At 36.2% G+C, this 23,152-nt stretch overlaps 1 protein-coding gene across 1 annotated transcript in view; it reads left to right on the forward strand.

Annotated features, from left to right (window-relative positions):
- The window catches only part of DLC1 (DLC1 Rho GTPase activating protein), a 218,228-nt gene that overhangs the window by 70,552 nt on the left and 124,524 nt on the right, over positions 1-23,152 (forward strand). The window contains exon 4 of the mRNA XM_049794109.1: positions 14,366-14,399. Coding sequence (XP_049650066.1) covers positions 14,366-14,399 — 34 coding nt within the window. The remainder of the gene's footprint in view (positions 1-14,365; positions 14,400-23,152) is intronic.

Consider the following 23,152-nt stretch of genomic DNA (forward strand, 5'->3'; position numbering starts at 1 on the left):
GTAGAGTTTATTAAGCCGAGAGTTTGGATTATTTAGCCCTGTACAAATGTAGCTTTGAAAGTATGGGCACTTGTAAATACTGTCATATTCTCACAAACATAGACTGAGTTTGCTCAGACCGCTTGGAAACCCATGAAAATTTCTTATTACTACTTATGGCAACACTATCTCCTGCTGCTGCTATTATTTGTTTTCTTGACGTCTGTGGAAAGTACTTCAAGACAATCTGTCATATATCTGCAGCATCTGTAAAGGTATGCTTTAAGCCAACATCTTTTTCCTGCTTGGATTTCAAGTTTGAATTTATGCCTTTCTTTGATGCCTTCTCAAGGCAATCTTACAATTTGTAGTTCTATAAACCAAGCTCAGGACACATAGCAGGAGCTATTTCAGCTTCCATAAGTTCCCTGTGTGTCAGCATCCCAATCCTTTGTTATTTTGGGGGCTCCCTGAAATCTCACTGATTCTAGTTTTCACAGAAATTCATCTTTTCCTCAGACTGCGTGCAGAGCTGCTTTTCTGTGTTCAGCAATGTTTGGCATTATCTTCTCAATCATTTTGTCGTGCATCTAAAAGATGCATCCAGATGCCATTAGGAGCTCAGAACAAATGAGTTCTCTTCTCATTCTAAAAACTCTAAGAGATAAGCTGGTTTTGAACTAGATACCCTAGCTGAAGATGCCAGTTTTAATGGTTTGACAGTTTTGAATGATGTCAGTCCAGCCAGCTTGCAAACCATCTTACTGTCTGCTCTTCCAGCTCATACTTTCTTAGCTTCTAAATGAGACTGCTTTGGGAGACAGTGTATAAAGTCTTACTAAAGTTAAGGTATATTAGAGTCACTGCTCTCTTCTTGTCCACGTAGCCAGTGATGAAGGCTGGTTGAGGGTGGTTTGCTCTTCGTAAATTGATGTTGATTGCTCCTGATTGCTCTCCTGTCACTCATGGCTTTGGAAATGGATTCTAAGGTGTGCTCCATGATCTTTCCCTGGACTGAAGTGAGCTGACAAGCTTAGAGATCACTGCATCTTTGCCTCTTCTGAAGATGGGTGTAAGTTTTTCTCCAGCCATCAGGAACACCCCACAGATGTCATGATTTTTCACCTATGTCAGTGGCCCTGCAATCACATCAGCCATCTCTTTCAGCATGCTTGGGTAGACTTCATTTAGCCTCACAAGTTAGAATACATCCAGCTTCTCTAAAGAGTCCCTAGCCTGTTGGGTCCTCATTTCTAGGTGTTCCTCTCTTTCTAAACCATGCTAAGCCCAGATGTCAGGGTGTAGGATTTGCCTGTGAAAAGTGAATCAGAACGGTCTAGATTTTGACTAGACTAGAAATACAAAATAAGGGGAAAATGAGCATTAAAAAGGCAGACTGAAAAATATTGATCCTGTTTATCTGTATGTTGGCTTATTTCTTTCTCTCACTCTGGTACTACTAAAGGTTTTTTTCTTTCAGCAGCTGCAAGGTGATGAGTACCCTCCACTGCTAGCAACACGTTTATTCTTAAATCAAAACACAGGCAAATATAAAATAGAACTTTCATCCTATACTTTTGTCTTGAGAGACATAGCAAGGTTTTGCAACTTGCTTCACACACAGAATATTCCTTCCTTGTCAAGTTCAGTGTGCAAACATTGAGTTTGGAAGGTCTCAAGTACATGGGTGGTCAAGGGTACTGCATTCTTCTATTCTTTCCAATGAAAAACAGGCGCTGGTAGAAGGATTGGTCCAGTGTTGTTGTTTTGTTTGTTGGTTGGGTGTTTTATTTTCACTAAGCCATATATCTTCTTACTTTGATGCCAAGACACAAGAAAGAAATTGTTTTTTTAAGAAAGCCATCCACCCTTCCTGTGGCAACAATGTATTTTAAATTTACATACAAAACTAAGGACTAATGTGGGTGGAATTAAAATTTTATATTTATCCTACTTGTGTAATTCTTTTCACAAAATCTTTTTCATATGAAATACAGCTATTTTGTCAGAAATCTGCTCTGCCAGTCTGCAGACTATCTCCTTTCAAAAAAACACCTACTCTTTTCATATGGTGAAATGGGATTTGTGGCTTTCTACAGTTCTTTGCACTATCATTAATGGTCAGGAATATTTTTAAATGCTTGTGAAATATTGGTTCTAGGAGAGTTGAGTGTGAACATAAGATATCAGTCAAAAGTGTTTCTGCAGAAAATGTTTCATACTTGTAATAGTCCCTCTTAACTAAAATATGGAATAATTCAAACTCTCCTCAGGGGACTGGTATTGGTATGAAAGCCAAGAGTGTACTTGGACTCTTGTGTGCTGTTTCCCTCTGGAAAGTTTTGAAAGCTTAGAAACTGTGAACTACATTTTTGTAATATGCCACACAAAGTTTGGGAAAGTTGGAACAATTCAGAAAGAAACTGTACTATTAGGGCATGATCCTAGGGAAATACAGAAAATGACCAGCACTTCACAGAATTGGACCCACTTACTACTCCAAGGATCTGCAGTGCATCTGTCTGCAAGCCTGAGTGAGATTTTCATGGGAATAGCGTGGGAACACAGACATTGATGAGATACTTCTTTGCTTAGTGCCTGCAGAAACCAAAAATAAAATTCAGAACAAAATAAATAAATAAAGTGATCCTGAAAGAAGACCAATTTTAGAACTTCTGGAAAAGGAAGGAACTTAAAAGGTCTGTCTTCATAGCAGATGTAGCAATTAGTAAAAAAATTTTATATAAAGCCTGGCTTTTAATAGTAGATTTTATTATCTTTTATGCATATCCATATATGCACACACAGAACTGTGCCTTTTAAAAAGGAAATGGACACAGCATAGACAGGAAGATTGTAAGTCAGGCAGCATCAACTTGAGCCTTCGCTTACTGGAGTAATTGGCAAAGTGCCTACTGACTTTAGCAGAATTGTGCTCTGTATCAGTAAGAAATTTTTTTTTCCATTAACTAGAAATATATCATCTATAGAAAATAATAATGTTTGGAACTTATGTTAGATAAATGAATGGCAATATTGAATATCTCCGACTTTTAAGTGTCCCATAAAAGGAGTATATTCAAAAAAGGTTTTTCAGACAGAGCATATCCTTCACCAGCTATGCTTAGCCATTGTTTGAATAGAAAATTATTATACCTGTTAATTAAGATTAAAAATACAGTGTCATTTTTATGATGTAAGGAGCTGTGTCTACTTTAACATCCACTGATTCTAACAATCAAAATCTTAGAAACAAGTGGGCTAAAATACAGAACTTCTTACTGGAAAATATTTTGATATCAGAATGCAAGCTACAGAAATACATAGCATGCTAGATGATTTACAGTTAAAAAACTTAGCAATTTGAAGAAAAAAGTGTGTATATGTTCAAAAGTCAAGATTGATCGATTTGTTATGTGTTGATCTTGTAACATACTACACTTTTATACATAATGCATAGAAAACTTTATCACAGAACAATCAGAAATCATTGTAGAATTTCTTTTGTAGGTGCTTGAAAGCCTCCAAACATACCATTTAATGGTAAAGCAAGATTATTTACATTTTAGAGATGACAAAAATTAGGTGTTTGTAATATTTGTAACTAGCACAAAGATTGTCCAACTAGTATTCTTGTTCTAATACCAGACCATGACTATCCCCAGTGGTCTTATTCTAAGAAAAGTAATAGCTAGCCTGTCATCTTAACCATGCAGCAAGCTCATCCTAACTTTAACCTGCAGCATATATGGCTGAGCCTTAAGGTGGTAAATGGAACGCAGAATCCCCCGCAGTCAATTGCAAAACACCCCTCCTTCCTCCCAGGGTTTTGAAATATGTCAGCAGCATGAGCAAAACTTCACCGATGTAAGAGTACTTCTATTGGTTTCTGGATATTTATGACATCAAAGATCCTAGCTTGACAGATACTACCTGGGAATAAAATGGGATTACTGCACAGAGATGGAAGATGTGTAGCGTGTGTGTTGTCTGTGCCGGTGTCTGTCCGTGTGAGTACGTACTATGAAATGTTAGCTCAGGCATTACTGAGTTATGCAAGGTGTTGAAGACCCTAAAGAAATGTAATAGGAAATAGTCATATCACAGAGCTGGAGTAGTGCTCTTGCTGGTAATACTTCCAGCTGAGGAAAGTATATGGCAGATGAAATGTGTATTTCTCTGGTTTATTAACTGTACCAGAGGAACCAAGATTTTGGTTATATGAACAAAGGAAATTTGATACTCAGTTTGACTAGAGTTTAGATATTGAAGTAGAAATGGTTATAGTTGGGGTTTTTTTCTCAAACAAAAAAGGGGCATTTAGTTACAAGCATGTTAGCATAAAAAACCTGTGCAGATTAATGTTTTGTTTTCCGGAGAGGTTTTTCGAGGGCTTGGGGTATTTTTTAGAACTTTCATTGTTGTATTTGGATTAAAAAAACTACTTTGTGTCATTTCCTTAGGCCCTTTTAGGAGTCAAACTCCTGTTTTGTTTCCCAGTGATAAAGAAACTCATCTTTACTTGTTACATATTTTCATTTCTTTTTTCTGTCTTCTGGAAAAAAAGGGAGTTGTTTTCATATAAGCAATACCTTCCCAACTTTTTTTTTTTTAAATCAATTATCTTGAAAGAAACAGAAGTTCTTGAATGAACTAAAAAGCAGGTTTTCTTACTTTTTCACCCCAAAGATATATTTTTGTTTTACTGCCTCTATCTGTCACCCACAACCTTGACAAGTGCTTAAGGGCTAGCACACTACATATGCAGAGAGCGCTCAGAAGAACTCATTTCATTTCAGCTCTCTTTCTCTTGGATGACCTAGAGAAATACTGACTTAGTAAGGTCACAGTAATGGTGTTTGGTGATTTTTAAGCTCACACTTGCTACACATGTATGTTGGAGCAGGAACAAACAGATTCCAAGAATATGGTCAATTAAGCAAATGACATTCAGGTAGCATATTTTAGTGTTTATTCCCTTCCTTTCTACCTCCTCCTGCTACCCAAGACAAAGCCACTGTCTTTTTGCGTGCTTCTACTCCTTGCCATTTGTCTTCTCCTCATAAAAGCAAATAGGGTGGTTTATGTTAATCTGTATTGCTCTGTGTTTTAGCAAACCAAGAAGAAACATGATAATTATCACATCTAGCAGACTTGGTGATAACTTACTGAAATGTATTAATTTGGCACTTACTCTCTTATGCTCACCCCTGCTACCTTCCAAAGTTAGATGCACTCTTTTCCACAAAAAAACCACCCCACTGGCTCTCCCAAACTTGTCACTGTTTCTGTCTGGCATGCTATCCCCCTCCTCTCTCCATCATCTCATGATTAGCACCACTATTATGTGACTCTTCAGCTTCCTGAGTAAAGAACTACAATGTTCTGCAAAAAGTAAAGGTTTCAGCATCATAGAAGAGATGTAGCTTTTGTGGTAATTTATTCTTTTATGCCTGGAATAAAGCCCAAGATCAAGAGCCTCCCTGAGGATCTGCTTTTGATCCTTTCCCACCTGTTCTAACAAATGTAATATCACAGTGACTGAATTCACATGAGACTGTGAGCATAAAGATTTGTGCCAAAACATACATACCATGTTTTAAAAACTAGTTTCTTGGGTTTTGCTTTTTTATTTAGCAAGAGAACTCTAAACACTTGTAGCAGCCTGCTGCAGCTAACAATGGGAAGAGTAGCCAGCTGGGGTTAGCTGCAGAGACTCAAAAGAGCAAACTCACACAGGATGGGAGTGTTAGTAGGTGTCAATAGTTGCTGCCATCTCCCAGTAGGTGTCAATAAGTTGATACAATGCTCTACACCTGATAATCTTTTTCAGAACGTAAACACAGTGAGGTCTTCCTTGACCAGCATAAATACCAGTCCTTCATATATAATATTCAAGAAACTCAAATATTCTTTTATTGCTGCTAACCTGAGTGACATCTGAATCCAGGAGACTAACATTAGTAGAATTCAAAAGTGTAGATGGCAATCAACCATTAGATTCGGACTGACCTCACAGAAAGATTATTACAATCAGATTGCTCATTTACGTATCCTGTCATTTGTATTGCTAACCTTTTCTCAGTTAGCTCATAAACACACAGCTTCTGCATTATGACCAACTCTGGCGCTTCCAACAATGAGATGACCTTCCTGATTTTCATGTCTGCACCCTTCAAAATTGGTAAGAGTGGCTTGCTTTTCTTGGGATGAAGGGTAAAGGGCTCCTTTGTTTTCTTTGAGGTAGCTAAGGAAAGACAGGAATGGTATGATTTTGTTGGTTTTAATTTCCCCTTTTATGCTGTGAGTAGGTGTTCAAAGGTATCTGGTAACTTAGAGTCATCATGTAAAAAAAACTTACTTTCTATTATCACATAATTGAAATAATTTTTTATTTACATGAAATATGGACTTATTCTAAGGTTGTAAGTATTATATATAAGGAGATGATAAAAGACTGAAATCACCTGGGATTCCTGTCAGCCATGTAGAAGTATTCCCCAGATGTAAGGGTTTTAAGGCAAAATTACGTTTGTAGACATTACATGATGTTGAAACAAATGGGAAACATGAGACTTTAATTATCTTTTACTGCTGCCTTATAGAGCTGGGTGCCCTCTGGTTCCCAAGTAGTTCAGCTTTGCCAGTGTTTCAGGGTTTATTGATGTGTTTGTTATTGTAAAAGGTTTTATAAGATAAACATTAGCTAAACAAATGACTTCTGAGCTTGGGAAAAAGCTCTCTATGTGTAAATGAACCCTAATAGAACCTCTGGTGATTGATGAAAAGCATGACCACCTTTGAGGCTGCTCCAGTTCTAAAGGTAGTGTGTCACATCTCAGCTTTGGTGTTAACATTCAAGTTATGTATCTCTTCCCTGAAGAAAACATATGTTTGGGGAAACTGGAGGAAGCATAGGTTTTGTTATTACCAAAATCTATACAAACATTCCTTAACATTGAACTAAAATTTGACCCCCCTTACAAGTACTGTATGACCACCCTAGTAATTCAAAAGCAGCTCAAGTGGAAATAGAGTTCCTTATCTGGTGAGCTCCTAGGAAGTATCAAAAATAAGTTTATTTTATGCATTTGTTTTTATTCCAAGTTAAGCCCTGATATGCAAATAAACCAAGGTCTAACAATTGTTAATTTAAAAAAAAAAAATTGTGTTTCACAAAATGCACAATGGTAACTCTCAGGATATTCAGGAACTTGCAGCTGCTGCTCTGAAGACTTCAGCATCCCTAAAGAGAAGGGACTTAATTCTATATTATGGCGAAATTCTACTTAATGGTCTGGACAAGCTGCAGACAGGCCGTTGTCTTCTCTATCGTATAAACCAGCTGTATGCGGTCCTGACAGATTTCAGAGCATTGGGAGCTTACCCTGATCTATGGAAAGTCTATAATAACACCAAATAGAGCACAAGGCAATTATCCTGCATCTTTGTTTTGCATTTCCAACCCAGCAAGAGTCACACTCTGCCAGCTGAATGACGAAGACGCAGGAAGTTACTAGACCACCCCAAGTGCAGGCTCTTGGCAAGTGCCTCATGGAAGGAGAACTGCCAGCCATCCAGCACTAACTAGAAGGGGTCTCTGTGCATGACCTCAGTGGCATAAAGAGGCTCAAGCAAACAGAAATATCTAGTCAGAAAACAAAGTAGTTGGGGAGAGGCATACAACTGGCTGGAGGAGAACATATGCAGGCAAGCATACAGCTTTGTACTTCCACTAGAACTAAATTCATAGTGTTGTCATAAACTTAGCAGACACCTCTGAATGTGACATTAATTTCTTTTTAAAATTGAGCTAATTGATGCAGCTTTATTGTTGTGGGGATTTTAATTGCCTTCTGCTCTACTTTTAGTAATTGCAATCTTTAGTAAAATGAAAGACGTCAAAGAAGAAAGACCTTGCTAAATTCCCCTTCTAAAGCTGGTCTGTTGTGAAAGTTGATGGGTTTGATTTTTCTCTTTCCTTATCCAGATGGAAAGAAAAAAAAAAAAAAAAAAAAAAATCAAAATGGTCAAAATTGTGGAGAACTGAAAACTTACTTTAAAACCTGACAAGTTTAATAAATTGATGTCTTGTAAATAATTCTGACTTATAAACTAATAATTCTTAGTTTTTCTTCTACGTTATTGCTATGATTTCAGATCAATGCTAATACCAAAAGATTACTTTACTTTAAATTTTATAGTATTTCCAAAAGGGTTTTCTACATGTTTACTCTCTTAATCTGATTCATTAACAGGAAAGGCTTTGGTTTCAAAGAACAAAAATTACTGGTAGGGATACTTATTCGATATTTTGTTGTAATGGGGATATAACTGAGGAAATTTCTCATTGTGGACTGCAATATTTCCCTAATTTCAAACCATCTGAATGATTGTGGATTTTTTTCTTCTGTAAAATAACCCAGTTAATTTTAACTACTACTTATCCAAATTAAGAAAACTGGAGCATACCTTCTAAATAAAATAAAATGTCTATTTAAAGACTCCCGATGATACAGAACATGCACTGTTTGATGAGAAATTACATAATGCTTAAAATTTGTTTTCTGTCTGAGCGTTGTGGACCTCAGTTTTCAGGTACAAGATTGCTCTTATTTACTGGAATAGAGAGTTCTCTGTCATTCGATTCATTAGTCCTTCCTTGGTAATTGTATATTGTGTTGATATTACCTCCTTTCTTTCTTTCTTGTCAGAAGTTCAGTAGATAGCTCTTCTTCAGAGGATTTTAGATTTTTGTGTGTGTTGATGGTTTGAGTAGAAAGAAGACAACAGAGATATATTTTGATCTACATAGTGGTTTCTGGTCTTAAAATCAATTACCCTAATTAAAAACTAAATATGACATTCATTTTTATGTTTGCAAGCTTTGGAGGTTGGTCTCTTCTGCTCCTAATACGAAATAAAGCTTCCAATTGTTTAGAATAGAAAGATGGATTTGGTCCTGAGGCGAATCATTTCAGTGAAAAACACAATTCTTACTAACCCTGTTTTGCATCCAAAAAGCATCCACGAAGGTGAGAATTTAGGCCATGATTTTAATTGCAGGAATAAAAGGTGATTGCCATAAAAGCACTTCCAAAAATAAAGTAGGGGATTTATAACAGCCTGAGCTCAGCAATTGAGTCACTTGGTCACAATTATGGAGGCTGGATTTTCCCTTTCCAGTCAAATCTCAGTATGCTAACATTTACCCAGGAGTTTTCCCTTCACCCTGGACAGTAGAAGATATTATCTCCACCGGCAAAATTGTAGAGAAATGCTTGCAAATCAAGATGTATCAGATCATTAGCAAGGAAATTTCCCAGCATGTCTATTCAAATGCATATCTGAAAAAGACCAAATAGCTGACAGCCTTCTATGATGGAAGAGTTTTGTAGAATATCTATCATGGTTGGACGGCAGTATTGAAAATGTGATTCACATAATGCCAAATGTACTTTATCTTCTGTAATCAAAAAAAAAAAAAAAAAAGGCAGAACCATTATTCTGGGGAAAAAAATATGCATTTATTAACTTTAAAATAAAGATGCTATAGCTTGTTTGCAAAACTGAAATATAGACTCACTCCAACTGGTTTATGAGATACTACAACAATAAATGGATGTCATTAGATCCTTATTTCAGAAATTGTATGTTACATGCTCCTCTACAGTAACTTGCCAGTTACTGTAGTTACAGACCTTTGCCATCTAGTGTGGCCCTTTGCAGACAAGTCAGTCATAATAGAGCCGTTTGTGTTATGTGAGTGCAAGGAAACAAAAAGATAGCTAGTTTAATTTTGTTCATAAAGTTTTTGTCTGCAGGTTTGGAATCAGTATTAAAAAAAAATAAAAAATATAGCTTCGCACTACAGTTAAGGGAGAGCCAATGTTCAGGTCAGACTGGATGTGCTTCAGCTTTGTACAATGGCAGTCTTGCAGCTCAGCGTACCCTCATCGCTGCTCCCAAATGCACTCTGTCTTCTTTGCAACTTTAAAGAAAAAGGTCCAATATAGCATTTTACATGCACTTTACAGTCATATTTGCAGGTATAATATATTTACAGGGAATCGGTTGCAATACAGTAAGGATGCATACAAAAGTTTTCAATATGACATTTCAAGTAAGATTTTTATAAGTTAAAAATCACATTCTCTCATTTAGAAGTAAATCCTGAGTATACTTCAGCAATGGTCCGATAGGGATTTCCCCTCTTCCCCCTCCCCCTTCCCCCCCCCTTCCCCCCTTATTATTTCTTGGTGTTGCTAAAAGCACATATCAATAAAAATATAGAGAGGAGCCTGACTTTGGGGAGTGTTTGTGAAATCTGTGAAGAGGGTGTAAGGAGGGCGTGTGCCTGCTTTTTTAAAAAACACATGTGACCCGATCATGTGGAAATTGTTAGTCCAGTTCTTCAGTTCTGTGAGGAGAGTGAGAAATAATGTGAAGTTACAGTGAACCCATCTGGCCAAGCAGGAAAATCCGGTTTAATTGCTCCATTGCCAGAAATGTTAAATCACTTCCTGGGAATGCAATTCATTTGGAACATATGGAACTTGTTGGAAGAAGGTCTCCAGTGAATTCAAAACCGTACTGGAGATGAGAGCATTTCTCATAAGTAACAATCATGTTTTCCCACTAGGCAGCATGTAAGCAGTATGGGTAGCTGCATTAATGAAAAACTAAACCAATAGTAGGACCGTCAGAGATCTTGTTGAACAAGATTTGCTGGTGGTTTACTTTATTGTAAATTTTCAAGAAATACTATGTTCATGTAGGATTTTTTTTTCTCAGCTTTTAAGCAGCAATAGAACATTCTGACAGAATTTTTAGCTCATTTTACATCTTGATTCCTCTGCTTAGGAAACGGACATATTTCAAAGTATTGTCCAAGATGTCTTTGTACTTTGTGGTTAAAGAGGGTAGTTTTGAGGAGTGTTTTTTTGTTTGGCTTGGGGTTTTTTTAATCAGGGACTTTACTATATATTTTAATAAAATAGTAAGATTTTTCACTTTTCTATAAACTAAGCAAATCTAAACCTTTGACTAAAAACATGTATGAGTTCTCTTTAAAATGTAAAGAATTAATGAGTAAGACTTACTTGCTTATATACATTATTTTAAGGAAAACCTCTTTCATAATTGCTATAATGGATTCAGAATTTATAAGTATGCTCCAGTACCCTGTTCTGAGTCAAGCATTCATGTTATTTATTGTTTTTACAGTGAGAAGAATATTGATATTCTTTGGAAATATATGCTTCTTATTCTGTTCTAAAGAAATTCTTTTATTTGAATTAACCCAATGCTACTATAAGGGGGGATTTAGAGATAATTTCTTTTTTCATTTTTTACTTGGATTCACATGAATTTAAGAAAATATTTGGTTCTTGGAAAATGCTATACTTTTTTCTTGTGTGTTTAAACAATAAGACCAAATTAGGGAAAATTAGTTGTTCTAATTTTAGAAACACATGAAGGAAATGGAATGATGTTTTGCTGAAAAAAAAGTGGGCTAAGTCTGATACCAAGAAAAGTGAGGCAATAAACAGAAATCTCTATATTTACATAATGCACTATGGGGGACCTGGAGTAGTGAAAAATGATGGCAACAGGTAGTCACCACCATGTGAGTTCCTTCTAATTATTCTAGGAAAACTTTGTGACGCTATCATTTTGAATGTATTTCTTTATCTCAGTGCTCTAGTTTTGGGGTGGGGTTTTTTTTTCCCATGCACCTGACTTGATTTTAAAATTCTTACTTTTGGTAGTTTGTGTAATCCACATTGGTCTCTCTAAGCATCAGTCTTAATGAATTGCTGCAAGATTTCTACAGGAATGTAGGGAGTACTTTTATCTCCAAACCTCATTCTACCTTTAAATTTTCTGGAACTTATAGTGCTTCTTCATCCTACTTGAGAAGTACTAATTTTGTGATTTGCACATCTGCCCTGAGGCATTATGGTTCTATGTATTTCCAGCTACAGTTTTTTTACCTGGGGCTAAACCCACTAAACAACTCTAACAACCTTTAAGACTACCATCTAACAAATTTACTAAAGTTTATGTTTGGTTGTAAATCTACATATTTTAGTGATCATCAGTTAGAAATATTGTATATTTCCAGGAAATAACTTGAAGGGACAAATAGCAAGATTAACAATGTTTTAAAATTTGATATGCTAATATGACAAAAAATCTGCACGCTGATGTGAATGATGACAGGAGCTGATTCAGAAGCTTTCATTCAGGCCAAAGGCACTACCAGTGACTCGCACTGCAGTTATTGACACCATGATTAAAGTCCATTTAAATCTGTCATAAAGCCACGAGAAAAATTATCTTCCCTGCTTGTCACTCTGTCATATCCCCATTGAGTCCTGTAGCTGCTTCCCTCCTTGTTCACTGAATCACTGCTGTTCATCTTGGCCTTGCATTTTAGACCTTACAAAGGCTGCCCCCATCAAAACGTCTCTTTTCCATGGCACAGCTTATGGTTTCAATGCTGACACTGTTTGTTGCCACAACTCCAGCCATCTCAATCTTGTCTTCTAAGCTTTTCTTAAAGGAAGCCATCATACCTTCTTTGGGGTTTTTATGGCTAACAAAACTCAACATTAAAATGTGATAATAACCTGTCCCCATCTTTCCTTCTTTTGTCCTGACCCTTCCTTTCAATTTACACTAATGTTCCCTCATTCCTTTTTCTTCTGTTTGGTTTTCTTTTCCTGTTTGTTTCTCATCTTCTCCTCTTTACAATGTTCTCTCTTTACAAAGTTCCATCTCTCACAAATTATAATAGTGAATCTGGCGGGGGGGGCGGGGGGGATGGTCATATATTCTTATTTTTCTTAGCCAGTGTAACCACTTAGGTCTGGGAAAGAGAAGAAAATTATATACTGGCTTTCAAAATTCCATCAATTATTTTTTTTTTTAAAATCTATGTATGGTACACTTTTTCTTTCTGTGCAACTGATACTTGATTCATTCTGTGATTTTATTGTTTCTTTGGCATGTTAACTTTCTTCAGACTATAGAAGTTAATGCCTTTGTTGCATTACTGGAGCAAAATGGTGCTTCTTCTGAACAAATATGTGTCTGTAAAAAGCATGGGAAATGCTTTTCAAGCAAGAGGCTGCTGTTGTTTTAATGTTAGTCTGATGGTACAACATTTTTGAATGTTGAACTCAAGCAACAGATATTTAACTAGTCAGAGTACAGGTGAAACTGAAAGAATCACAAAAGTATTCTTATGGCTATTACCACTCTGTAAGGTATTTATTAATATATATTGTCTAAGATATGTTCTATTTGAAATTTTATACAAAATATCATCCAGGAAATGCTATAAAATACTATTTTATATAGCAGGACAAATCAAATCCTGAAGCAAAATTTTTAAAGCCTATTTCAGGAACTCTATAGAAATTCTGGAACTGGTTGTTTTGTGATTTCTGTCCATCATTCTCCTCTTTCTGTGGAATCTGCAGCAGGAAAATGTGCTGAATAAAGGCTAGACTGACAAGTGAAAGGGATGTAAAATTGATACCTTAACTCACACGGCAACTCTGCCTACATTACATACACAATCTGATTTCTCATCCAGCCTTCCTTACCTTTATTGTATCTGCACATTCTTTAGTTCTGCTTATATGTATGCCATATAAATTCCATTTTACTATTCATCCAATCTAGAACCTACTTATTTTAGGAAAAATACACTCAGAAATTTCATTTGCATTATTCTGAAAGAAAAGTATAATATGAAAGATTTTTACATCCATTGTAACAAACAAACAAAAACAACGCAAACACAATTTTCCAACTACAAAAACAATTACAGCCAACATGAAAACAATTCTATTACTTGTCTCTGAAAAAATGTATGAAAAGTGAGAAATTGGTATGTTATAGAACAACATACTTGTGAGCCCGAGTCCTAACTATATGGAGTCAATGGCAGAACCCTACTTGAGTTCTGTAGAAGAAAGATTTGGCATTTTAGTCTCATCTTCAGCCACACAGTTTTTGTCTTCACTCCTTCAGAATTATTTAGCAATTTCCCAGCGGAATTTTGTGGGAGGTTATTCTAGGATGATTGTTTCAAAATGCAATCATTGGAATATCTTATTAACTCCATCTCCTCCCTTCTTTCCTAGTCCTCTTTTTTTTAAAAAAAAAAAAAAACCAAACAGTAATTAGTTTCATAATAGATTATAAGATACTCAAACAGGAACTTGTTGTTTCTCTCCAGAGTGCTTAACACACTGATGCCTCAGTTCTTTCTAGACCTTCTGGACACTCATAAAATCTATGTTAAGATTTTATAATGTTTCCCTAATAGTCTTTTTTTTTAATAGTGGTATCATTTATTTTTTTCTTTCAGGCTATGCCTGTTATTTCAGAGAAGGAGAAGGCTGGTGAGTAAATATCTACTTGTTTTCTTATTTCTTGTATTTGTTTTGTGGAATACAGTGTTACCTAAGTAAGTGATAAAAGACAGGCTTCAGCTATGGGGTTTTGAATGCGCAGGATTACAAACCATACAAATGTCTGTGTAAAGGTTATTCTTTGTTACCTGGAAAGGATATTTTCTCTTTCTGAAAAGCAGTCCAGCTTTCTGTGTGATACTAATAAAGATGTTTGAAACTATCCTACAAAGTAATGGGTTGAATTGCAGCTGCCCCCTGTATGTCAGTCTTCTTCTAGATACTAACTTGTTACTTGGTGTTAAAATCTATTTTGATTTATTTGATGTCTCGATCAACAAATGCCAATGGGTTTGTCCAAGTCAGTGGAATTTCATGACTTGGTGTGAACTTTACTCTCTGTCTAAGTATGGCAGGAAATTTCAGTTATCTGGAGTATTTCACTGGAGATAATAATTTATATTTTGCCTAAGTACTTTCAGAATATTGAAAGGTTATATACGTTCTCTGAAGACTATATACACTTTGGTGTCGGTATGTGAAATCTATTAGTGATTGTCTGCTAGACACTGTCAAATGGGTTTATTGTGACAAATACTAGGGAACGTTCCACTCTTAGCATTATAGATCTCTAGAATCTCTGTTGTTTTCTTCATCATTTATTGTACTTGAGAATTTGCTACTGTACTTCAAATATAGTTTGAAAAATACTTCAAAATATTCAAATGTCACCTAGCATTGTGATTTATGTCTGATTTTTGTTGGTGACATTTTCTTGCATTACCTTGGTTCTGATTACTTCTTTCCTTTTGCCTATGAAGGGAAAGAAATAGGTTAAAAAAAAGTTTTTGAGACACAAACCCCAGTGCTAATCAGTATTGTAAAAGCTATGGAGCTGTCTTGTCCATATGTTGTCATATGCTGTCAGGTTGTTGCTATTTTAGCTGTTGACATTCATAAATAATTCCCAAACTGTGACTCTCATTTAATAAGCATTTTCTTATAGATTTTGCAGGTGGTATTATTTGGTATTTCTTTTTCTGAGGCAGTTTGTATTTGGACACATCCTTTAAATTATGTCAAAACATGTAAACTGATTATAACTGGCCCTACTATTTGCAGCTGATCTCAAATACTTTGTCAAGCAGCTATGCAACATTATAGGGTTTTGTACATCTTTAGCAATTATGTACCATACAAGATTAAAAGCTCTCTGAAAGTCATTAAAAATCTTTAGGGCATAGCGATGTAATGACCCTAGTTTTATGCTAGAGGAATAGTGCTGCAACAAGTGTTTGCCATAGCTAATGGCTTGTAAAATCAGAAATAAAACCCAAAGCTCTAACCTTACTTCTTCAGTGTCAAAACTACTTATCATGTCAGTGTTGATGATGGTATGAAATACATTTATTTTTGACATAAATTTTATAATCCATACATATGCATATGAACCTCTCTCTCTTTTCCTTTTTCCTGCCCAGACGTCATTGTTTTGGTAGGGTTTTTTTTGTGGACAGCATTATATTTAATATTAAAAATATTAGGTAGAACTTCATGCCATGTAGAGTCAGTTTGCTGACATTATCACGTACATGAGCACAAGCTACACTGTGAATGGAAATGTGGTTGCCTTTTAATCAGTTTTGGCTTTTGTTTAACTCTGGAGCTCATGAGGTTATGTTTTTTTGGAAATATTAAGCATGCATTTGGGAGATGATTATTTAGATCAGGCCTATTGACTGAAGTCACTTGCTTCTAGGGGTAGTTAGTGCCATTTCTTTCAAATTCGATTGGATCTTGATTCAGACATCCAGGTCTCATGTTTTGCAATTTGACTAGCCTTTGTTTGATCATTGCTGCTTACACTTCACCAGATAAATGACATTGCATAAGACTCATGAATGACAAAGCCATAAGCAAGGTGTGAAAGCCCTCAAAAAAAACCTATAGCATATTTACATGTCTGCTGTAAGAGAACAAAACAAATACTAATGTTGATATTTATTAGGAAATACCAACAATCCAACTCTTCCTAGTTTATGTTCTTACAGACTAAAATATGTTACAAAATACAAAAAGGACTTTTTAATTTTACTACTGACAATGTTAATAACACAGTAGGTAAAAAGAATGGATAGCATTGTATTAAAATTAGATTTTAAAGGAACTCAAAATGTCTAGTCAAGCATCTTTTCTCATTTTGAGAATCTGAATAATTTCTTGTAGTTCCCTCTTTCCTACTTAATATTATTTCATTTCATCTGGGACTGGAGTGAGAAATACAAGAAAGTAAAAAGGCTGTTTCTGGTTCAGAAATTCTACATACATAAATAAAAACCTGTTTTTACAAGACTTTCTATTCTGTAGATTCCAGATACTTTGATACTTTCAAATGCTTTTCCTATAGGCAATGATACATTTAGATCCTTAAATGGACCAAGCTGCTTAAGCAGCTTAGAAGTTCACACATTACTGATTATGTTTATAGCAGTTGTTACTCCTTGAAATGAAATATTTTTCTCAATTTTATATATTTTCCAACATGCAGTAAATTTTGACTACATCAAATACAAACTTTCAGATGGACTACTTAAAAAAAAAAAATTTAAAAAAAATCCCACTATTTTTAGGCTTAGAGCAAAGCCAAACATAATCTGAAAACATTGCTGCTTTTGTCAACTAATAACTCAGGAGTTGCATAACCAGTTAATTTCTTTTTTTTTTTTTTTCTTTTTTCCAGTGGAAAGTGCAGTAAAGCCTACAATTGCAGAGTCCCTTTGGCAAAAATCTATAAATGATCAGTGTATTGAGCAGAACATCAGTCATGCCCAACTGTGTACACTATTGCTTAAAGTTGTGTGAATTGCGGCTTTGCAGATGATGTACTGTGGCATCAGCTATTTCTGAGAAATGCATTTTTAAGAAGTCTCAATATTGTTGACATTTCTGGCAATGGTGGAACAAAAAAAATTTCAAATGGGCTTTTTTAAGGTAGAAGATCAAGCAATATGCACAGTCAGGGAAAATGATGGCTCAAGCCAAGAGGTGACTCAGGGCTGGGAAAATTGGCACCAAAATCAGGAATGCAGGCCAGCAACCAGCTTCAAAAGACTGTTTTTTTCACATGCATCCATCTTTCTTTTCAGTAATTTATGTAGTCCCATGCCTTTACTTACCTTGCTGACTGTTGTGACTTTTATTCTCAAATTCTGTCCGTGAGCTATGAAGAAATTTGAAGGATGGAGTGTTCATCTCGCCTCTCAATAATGAAGGTGTCTGTCTCAGACTTACTTTTGTTGGCTTCATTTATAGTCTAAAAAATAATCAGCATATGAACCTCTGGTTCACCCATTGGCATTTGGTTTACTGATGTGAATCACACACGAGACTTCATGAATGGTATTGGTTGACTCTCCACTAACTGTAGGGTCAGGATGGCTTCTAACAGAGACACCAATATTCAGTACAATAAATCCACAGTGAGGTTCCCAATTCAGGGCTAACATCGGTTTCTGGAGCAGTGTTCCCAAAACAAAGGTGAAATGTAATCGTATTCAAGTATTGCCTAAATCTCTTTGTGGGCCTACTTCATGATTTCCCAATTTATCCTCAAATATTTGTAGGTAATATTGAACTCTGTTTGTGACTTAGAAACATTGCTACGACAGAGCCAGTGGGAGAGGCAGAGTGAATATGCACATCTGGTCAGGGACTAGCACAGCTTATTTCTTTTGAGGTGATGAAACTATGTGCTATCACATAAACAGGGCTGAAGGTTTAGTCTAGCCCTAAATAAATATTAAATAAATATTAACACCATTGGTCCATAATTTCCAGCATTATAATAAATAAATTTTTCCTGTGCATAAAACTGCCCTGTGGTATTTTGGTTGAACATACATTTGGAAAAGTTGCTGCTCTAAAAATAAAATAAGCAGTTTTTAAGCCATTGAGTACTACATTCAGTTTTTAAGTACAAACTTGGATCAATTACAAAGCACAGAACACATGACTTGAAATAAAAAAGCAAGTGGCACTACTCATCTGTAGCAGTAAAAATTCCCTAGCAGAAGAGCAAGTGAACATGCTTTTGAGACCTTTCATGATTCTACCAAAATATTCCCTCTTGCTTTAAAGATATGCTATGGAAAAAGTTCACAACCTCTTTGGATAAATATCAGTACTCTCTTTTTAAAGAGGTCTACTTCCGCACAAATAAAAGTGTCAGTCTTTGACATGGAGTAGAACAGATTTGATAGCCCATTTCTCATCTGTGTTTTGGCGATCAGCAAGCAAACAAGAGGATAAAGTATTAAGCACAGTCAAAGACAGCAGCCTTATTGGCTCTCTGGCCAATGTAAAGCGTTTGAAAGCTCCCCAGTGTTAGTATTACAGCATGGGCCTAGCAGTGAACAAAGTCTCATTTTTTCTGCATCTCCTCTAGATTTCTGGTAAAGATACAATTTAATAAAGTACAGGCTCAATGTCCTTTGGTGTTAATTACCCTGGCTGCCTTTGATTCACAAGGAAGACAAATACACAGACGATTAAAGGGACCTTGACGGCAGGGTATTTCCTCTCAGACTCTAACTGTTGGTGTCAGGCAGCAGAGGACACTTGGTGCTCGGCCCCATGGTGAGATGAGCTGCAGAACAGGAGGTGATGGAGTGATGACAAGGGGGGTTGGGCCCGTCTGTGAGAACTCGCAGCAGGAGGACCTTGAAAATCCAGTAGTGACAGGTTCACTGTCATTAAACAAGGCACATAAAAGACCAAATGCTTGGTGCACTAGGTAGAGCTCTTTTAATTTCATTTAATTTAACCACAGCTCCAATCAAAAAGGAAAAAAGAAAATCTTCACTAGGCTTTACCAACATGTTCTAGATCCAGAGAAATCAATTTTTTCTATGAGCGGTATCCACTGGATGCTCTGTTTTCATGGAGTCTTTAAAGGTTCATCCATACATGACTTATTTTGAACCTAGAGCAAACATTAAAAAGTTTAATCTGACTGGCTACAGGATATCAGTTTCCACATAAACTGGAGAGAAATACAAGTTAATTGGCACAGTTACTAGTTTTCTGGCTGCTTTACAATATCTCTAGACAGCATTCTAGAATAAACTGGGCAAAATGAATTATTAATTGTTCCTTTTTGTAAGTATTGCATCTGGATTTAGTAGAACAGTCTTATTAGAGTTTTTGTGAGACTGTAGTATAAAGAACCAGTTCCTAGCTAGGTAATCTTTCTTTTACTGTTGATGTTGCAACAGTTATAAAATTTGTTTTAGCTGAGTGTTTGCTTTCTAAATAAAAATGTCAGGTGAGCACTCGTACTTCAGTCTGTCATACTAATAAACAGTTACAGAAACTCTGGCAGAATATGCACGGATGTCTGCCAAGCACTAACAGATGCTAATAGATATATTTTTATTCCACTGTCATTTATTTCATTACTAGAAACACTGTTTGTGATGCCAATAGATACCGAAAGCTGACATTTCACGCTAAGATTCCCGATGATGTTTAGTCATTGGGTTCTCTTTATTTTTTCTAAATGCAGTAAAATAGCTGATGTCATGATTTTTGGTATTCGATTTTTAGTGGCTTATTAACCACACACTACCGTAGTTGTTCTTCTGAATAAATTACTTCAATTTTAAAAGTCACACTATTCACTGTATGCATGTGGATATAAACACATAAACTTTAAAATGCACGTAGCACTGTGCAAAGCCAAAGTCTCATTAATCTTAAGGTGCCATGGCCATTTTCTTTAGGTTTTGGATGAAACAATAGGTCCTGGGACTGCAGCTTTTCTCTGAAAGTCCACTTAAAACCTTGCTAAATGCACTGGAAGCAGGACGGCCCCTAAAACTCTTCATGATTGCCTGTTGTATGTTACTTTCATGAGTCTTAAAAAGTGAAGGGTAGGGCCAGGTAGCATGAGTGTTCTCTGAGGGGAAGCCAGCAGTCAAGAAGGCTGTACACCATTGAAGAAGGACACAAACGTTAGGTCCCGTGCCTGAACAGGAAAACAGGTGTTTTCTGGAAGGCTAGAACACATTCCATTAAATCACTGCATAATAATGATAATAAAGTACATCTGAAGTATCTGAGAACTAACAGAACCTCTTGTGCATCGAATTCTTAAATATTTAGCCAGCTTGTTTTCTTATTCCACCTGCATTAGTATGGGCCATCAGTATGGACTTCCTTTTACACTTCTTTGGAAGAGTTTCTTAAATCAAAATATGCTGCTGTTATCTTCAAAGGCATTTGATTTTTTTTCATTTTTTTAATACAGTCTTATCTATTTTGAACTTTAAAATACTTCGAAAAGCTTAACTGAATTATTTTAGGCCAATAGCAAGGATAGGCCATTATTTTTACAATGCATTGGTCTATGTCATGCACTTTAATGCTTTTGTAGCTATGATATTTTTCTAGATTCTTTCATGTTTGTGTTAATTGTGGAAACAACTTTTAAATTTTTCCTCAACAAACATTCAAAAGTCGGTATTCACTTTAGAGAAAACAAGCAGTGCCTCGGTGCCTTATATTCCTGTGATGAGCAATTGAATTTTGATTTGTTTGCTGTCTAATTTCTGTTATAGAATTACCTTATTCTAATCAAGATATTTCCCTGATAGGAATAAAGATGTATATAGTGCCAGCAGCTGGCCATCATGCTAAACCTTTCAGCTGTCTCTTAACCGTCCAATCTAATGTGTTTCTAAGGTAATATATACTTTCTTTGTTAAGGCAAGTTATTTTATCCCAGGAACTATGTGATTAGAAAAAAACCAAGCATTAGCATTGAAGTCTTTTAAACATATTTTGACACTAATATTATAAGTTTCATCACAGATTGATAAGTTCTAAGAATGTCTCTCATAACAGACTTCTTCACCTATTAGTGAAACACAGTTAAACAAAGGATAACTCAAGATAACTCTCTTGAAAGGGACCTTTGGAGATCGTTCTTCCAACCTCCTGCTCAAGCAGGACCAGCCCTGAGGTCAGACAAGGTTGCTCAGGGCTTCATCCAGTCTGGTCTTGAAAACCTCCAAGGACAGAGCCTGTGCAACCTCTGTAGGCGACTTGCTCCACTGCTGTACAGTCTCCATGGAGGAGACAGTTTTACTTATATCCAGTCTGACCCTTTCTGGTTTCAGTTTATGCCTGTTGTCTCTTGTCATCCTCACATGCACAATGTGAAGAGCCCGGCTCCATCTTCTTGTTGCCCCCCCATGAGGTCCTGGGGAGCTGCTGGTAGGACCCCAAAAGCCATCTCTTCAGGCTGAACAAGTCCCGCAGCCTCAGCTTACAGGCCAAGTGTTCCAGACCCTGACCTGCGTGGTGGCCCTCCCCTGGACTTGTTCCCTTTTATCGATGTCTGTCTTGCATTGGGAGAATCCTGAAACTAGACTCGGTATTGCAGATGTGGTCTAACAAGCACTGAATAGAGGGGGATAATCCCTTCCCTCCTTCTGCAGGCCATGCTTTTATTGATGCATCCCAGGATGCTGCCAGCTCTCTTTGCTGCCAGGGCACGCTGCTGGCTCATGTGCAGCTCGCTGTCTGCCAAGACCCCAGGGCCTTTTCCATAGAGCTGCTCTCCAGCCAGTTTTTTATCATTTATTTATCCACCCTTCCAGACTGTAAAATCCGAACTTGCAAACAAAAATATTGTGGGAAACAATGTTTCATGATTGAGCTCTTTATTGTCAAAGCAGAATATGCAGCAGAAGGCTGATGAATTTGTTACTTTCAGTAAATTCAGTTTAGTATTACATTATAACTAATTATAATGTGCTCAAATTTTAGAACACCACCATACAGACTATAAACTGGTAGTCAGTATATTCTGGCTAGTGTCATATATTTAATCTTAATCAAGTTGCTTTTCAGTATAAAGCTAGTTATCAGTTACACAGTGGTTCAGTAGCATTTATATTACCCAGCCCAAATTGTGGTCTCTTATTGTGTTGGACACCAGAAACATTCTAAAAGAAGTAGTCTCTGACCCAAAATAGCTTTTGAATCAAAGAAAACACGAACAAGTTGTTCTTCCTTTCCTTTTTAGGCTATAACAAGAATAACAGAGAACAGTGATAACCAATTAATCAAGTTATTTCTAGCCTAATTTTGTTCACACTGAGTTCATGGTAAAGACTTGTGTTGGTTCAGATGAAATACAAACAAGTTCACTTGGTCCTAATTGATACTGACATGTAATCATTAGGCCGTGGTTTCCAAAGTAGTGATGTGGCTGTTGATTTGGAAATCAGGTGATGAGCTTTCTTTTTCAGTGTCCAGAAATAGAGTCAGCTTCTGAAAAGCTGAGGTGCCCAGAGCCAAACTTTAAAAATAACTTTTGGCTACATTTTCACAGTTATTTAGGTACCTGAAGATGAAAAACAATCTCTCTGTTGTGATACCAGCTTATTGTACACCAATTCCCAGTAAAGGTTATGTTTGGGCAGTAAAATCTGCACATGGCCCAGAATTATGAAGGTACCTAGTCATTTCTGAAAAATTTAATATGCTCTTCTTTACTTCTTTGGGTTCCTAGACAACATTCAAAACATGTGTAAGTTTATATTATGCTTCTGTGTTCATATTTGAAAATAGGACTCATACTGCTAAGTTGTTTCAGAGTTGCTGAAGATAAACTTAAGAGCTGAACAATTTTAAATCATCCTTAATACGAAGAGCTTAGAGCACTTAAGAAAGTGTGG

The sequence above is a fragment of the Accipiter gentilis genome, chromosome 3, assembly GCF_929443795.1.
Source record: "Accipiter gentilis chromosome 3, bAccGen1.1, whole genome shotgun sequence".
Taxonomy (NCBI): domain Eukaryota; kingdom Metazoa; phylum Chordata; class Aves; order Accipitriformes; family Accipitridae; genus Astur; species Astur gentilis.